The sequence below is a fragment of the Trypanosoma conorhini genome (assembly GCF_003719485.1).
Source record: "Trypanosoma conorhini strain 025E chromosome Unknown Tco_14.4_contig_01067, whole genome shotgun sequence".
Classification (NCBI taxonomy): Eukaryota; Euglenozoa; class Kinetoplastea; order Trypanosomatida; family Trypanosomatidae; genus Trypanosoma; species Trypanosoma conorhini.
In genome coordinates this window covers 1-4,125 of record NW_021705161.1, presented here as the reverse complement: position 1 = coordinate 4,125, position 4,125 = coordinate 1, and the positions used below count along the sequence as shown (strand labels likewise).

General features: G+C 63.6%; 2 protein-coding genes across 2 annotated transcripts, besides 1 other annotated feature; one reads left to right on the top strand and one right to left on the bottom strand.

The window, feature by feature from the left end:
• Positions 1–301: 301 nt before the first annotated feature.
• Positions 302–323: a microsatellite.
• Positions 324–656: 333 nt separating this feature from the next.
• On the bottom strand, positions 657–3,185 carry Tco025E_09329 (putative serine/threonine protein phosphatase type 5; the record flags this gene model as incomplete). Its single annotated transcript, XM_029376149.1, has 1 exon — positions 657–3,185. One exon carries the CDS (start codon positions 3,183–3,185, stop codon positions 657–659), a length of 2,529 nt encoding a protein of 842 aa, XP_029223742.1.
• Positions 3,186–3,313: 128 nt separating this feature from the next.
• On the top strand, positions 3,314–3,730 carry Tco025E_09328 (uncharacterized protein; the record flags this gene model as incomplete). Its single annotated transcript, XM_029376148.1, has 1 exon — positions 3,314–3,730. One exon carries the CDS (start codon positions 3,314–3,316, stop codon positions 3,728–3,730), a length of 417 nt encoding a protein of 138 aa, XP_029223741.1.
• Between the last annotated feature and the right edge of the window lie 395 nt (positions 3,731–4,125).

Sequence of the window (4,125 nt, the reverse complement as noted above, 5' to 3'; positions counted from 1 at the left end):
GAACTCCTTGCCGGCCCGCGCGGCCTCCAGCCAGTCCTCCCGCGGCCCGTAGCGATTGATCAGCGCCGAAAAGGTGCACAGGCACCGCCCCTGGAACCACACGGACTTGTCGTTGTTGTAGGAGCGGCCCTCGCGGTCCACGGAGGTGATGTAGCCCCCGTGCTTCCGGTCAATGAGGTCGGAGCGCATCCAAAACGGGACGCAGTCGCCCATCAGCTGGTCATGGTAGAACTGCCGGTACGACTCCAGGGTTTCCTTCGTGACAGGCATTATTCGCGTCGAGCTCCGCCTTGAGTGGTACTTCTTCTTGTTGTTGTTGTTGTCGCTTTTATTTGTCTTCGCACTTCAGTGTTGCTTGCCAACCGCCCCCGCCGCAGGCAGCGCAAATGTCAAGAGACGAGAGAAAGGCACCAAAACAAGGACAGAGATGAGCCTACGCGGCGGCTGCGGCAGCCATGGGGCGGAAGGGGCCTCTGAGGCTCCTGCCGCGGCGCCGCCGCCCCCGTGCATGTGTCTTAGAGAGAGGGAACGGTGGGGGAAAACACACGCACAGAGATACGCATACGCACCGCTGGTCAGCGGCCCCACGCAGTGCGAGGCTGATGGAGGTGTGGCGGCTGCACGACCTTTGCGGTTTTGCTTCCTCCCGGCGAAGTTCACGCAAGCTGGGCCTCAAGAATGGCGTGGAGCGTCTCAAATCCCCTCAACTCCCGCAGCCGATCCCGCTGAGCCTCCACCACGCAGCAGCGCGAGAGTGCAATCGCAAGGTTCTTCTGAGCGGCTGTGCCGTGAATCCATGACGCAGAGCCCCTCTTGCCATCGTGCTCCAGGTCGCACAGATGCGCGCGCACACTTCGCAAGCCCTGCAGCAGCAAGTCCACACCGCCCACTGCGGCAAAGTGGCAGCAGCTTGCAGAAGGCACAAATGACGCTATCAACGCCGCGTTGCCAAGCGCGACCAGGTGCTGGACACCAGCGCGACGAACAATATGCATCAAAATGGCAATCCGGTCCGCCGCCGCGAGGCCCTGATCCCTTGAAAGAAGGCTTTGTGAGTAAAAGGTGGCGATGCACGTCGATGCATGCTCCACAAGCTCCCACGCAGCGGCCGCAGCAGCCTTCACCGGCTCTTCATCCTCTGCTGCAGTTGCCCCCGCTTCACCGTCGGCCGCGGCCAGAGCTGCGGCATCGCGAGAGCTGAGTGACGAAAGCGCGAGGTTGAGCGCCGTCCATAGTGTCGCCTCTCCCTCCAGCATGGCGTCGCGAAGGAGCTTGTCGTGGGGTGAGAACCTTGCCAGAACAGCCAACTTCTTCGCATTTACGGAGAGGTGCTCGGCGGAGCTCCCACCGGCCGACACCTGCTCGCGTAGCGCAAGCCATGCACGAAGAGCAAAGGAGGAATCACCGTTGCCGCTCGGGTCGGTTACGGCGGCCCACTGGGCCACGTACTGAGGGCGGGATTCGGCCCGCAGCAGAACGTTGTACACCACGGCGTAGACCCCCTCCTCCACGCGCGGGGAAGGAGGTGCGGCGCGGCGTCCCCGCTGGAGCGGCGGCAGCGCCGTTGCCAGGGCGCGCGTGGAGTCCAGTGAGCCCATCGCCTTTGCGCACGCGTCGCTGACGCAGGTGGCGCGCACAGCCAAGGAAAGGCCAGCCTCCTTGAGCGGCTCTGGGTCCGCCGCTATCGCCACCTCAGTCACCTGCGGCAGAATTTCATCCAAGTCCTTCGTCACCGCCGCACACACGGACGCCTCCCTGAGGAGCGCCTCGAGTATGCCGCAGTAAAAAAAGAGCAGCTGTGGAGCCGGCTGCCTTTTCCGCATCACCGCCCACATCGTCATCAGCGCGGGCGCGCAGTGGCCATGCACCACGACGGGGTAACGCGTGGCCAGCCCCTCCAACAGCTGCAGGATGGCAACCGTCAGCTTTAGTGTGGCGCCTCCTGCGGTGCCTTGTGCTTCGTGCCGAAGTGCGGCAGACAACACATCCGTCACATTCCGCACGAGGTCCGCCACAGTGGCGGGCTCCAGCCCCTCAACGCCCGTCTCGCTGCCCAGCAAAACAAGAGACAAAAGGCGAGCGGCGACGCAGAATACCATCCCGTGTGCCGACAGCTGCTCCGGAGTCCCCGCGCTGGCGTCCCTGACGAGTCCCTGGCAACCCCTGGCGAGGGTCATGCAAACCAGTTCGATCAACGGATTCAAACCCTCGTGCAGGACGAACAGCATCGCGGCCCCTCGATGAAACGACTGCACCACTCCAAGGCACCGACGCACACTTTCCACTGCGCGATACCATGCCGTTTCTCCAGGGCCGCCTTCGCCATCGGTGTCCTCCAGCATCGCCTCGGTGGGCTCCGTACCACTAGACTCACGCAAACCCGTCACAGCTGCCGTTAACGCGTTTACCGCATTGGACAAGCACTTTGCCTCTTCGGGCTGGCGGTGCTGAAAAACGGCACAGATGCCTTGCTCCCTCTTCGCCCGTCGCAGCCAGTGTGCAAGCTCCCCCGCCTCCTGGCTCGCGGGATCCCGCCTCAGTGCCTCCCCGACATCCCTCAGTGCATCTAGGGGGCGGTGCAGGTGTCTAAGTGCTGCTGCCCTTCGCAGCAGCGCCTTCACATTCGTTGGCTCTTCCCTCAGCACGCAACTTGCGTCATCGACGGCATCAAGGTAGCGCTTGAGCTTCAACTGCACAAGGGCGCGGTTGTTGCGGAGCGTGCGCTGCAGTGCCGTGTCCACCACATTGAGGCGGATGGCCGTGGTGTAGAGCTCGCACGCCCGCGCCCATTCGGACGCCCGTACGGCCTTTGCGGCATCGTCCTTCAGTCGCAGGGCCTCCTCCAGCGAGACCCGCTCGGCGCGGGTGTAGCAGGACTCGTCCCCCGCCGCCGCTGCTCGCCTGCGCCCGCCCTCCGCCTCCCTTAGCAGCTGATCGATGACCTCGTCGTTTTCAAACCGGGCGTAGTACCGCGGGTCATACCGCATCCTCACCTTCTCACGTCTCGCGTCCAGTTCCGTCTGACGGCGCTGGGCCTCCCGCTCCTGCCGCCTACGCGCGGCCTCCATCGGGTCCTCGCGGAGTATTTCTTCCACCGACGCCGTGATGTCGTCAATGCGCTCAAGCCAGTCCTCGATCGCCTGCCGCGACGGTGCCGTGGACGCGCCCTGCTGGTTAGACGCCATGCCGCGTGGGCGCGGAATCCCTTCGCCCTCTTTCGCTCTCTCCCACTGGCCCTCCCCCCAGCCTGCCCCTTCAGCAGAAACACTATAAAAAAAAAAGACAACAAGAAAGGCAGTGTGTGCGTGTGTGCATGTGTGCAGAACACATTAACACCCGCGAGGACTTGCACAGGAGTTCCCTTCAGCGACACACGCACGCCCCCCCACCCCCACGCCCCCACGCGCCTCGCCTCCGTCGTTCGCTTCACCCCCTTCCACCGCATGGAGGCGGAGGCAACAGCGGCGCCCTCGGCGCTTCCTCGCTTACGCTGCCCCGCGCGTGGGCCACGCAGTTCCAATCCGCAGCACCGCCGCCGCTCAGCAACGCAACGCTGTCCTCCTCAAAGATGGCGGCGCGCACGACCTCCGCAAAGCGGGGATCCACACCGTCCGCCTCGGTCGCCTGCTGCGCCGACAGCGTCACGCGCTGCGCGTGCAACGGGGCGCCGGCGTCCATCGAAGCCCCCGCAGGCGCCCCTCCTCTCTCCCCTTCCCTGGATGAGGCCTAGCCCCTCCTATTCCTACAGAGACAGAGAGCGCAACAATGGTAGAATACGATTTGGCTCAGTGCACCCAACGCCGCCCACACACACGGAAGCGTAGCCTGGCTCCCACACACGCGAAGGGCAACGCGCAGATGGGTTCAGAGGGGGCATGCTACGGACGGAGGGGGCCGCGCCGAAACACACACAAAGCGGCAGTCTGCAGCGCCCCCCCCCCCACCCCACAAGCGCCAGACCCTTCCGCGTAGAGAGTAGTTGTGGTATTAGTAGCAGAGAGGTAGAGCGTGAGGAAGGGAAATAAATAATTTAAAAAGTGCAGTTGCTGCCTTTTACTGTGGTAGTGTTGGAAACAAGAAAATAAGTCATCGACAAAGAAGCAGGGGGGTTGCACAAGGCACACA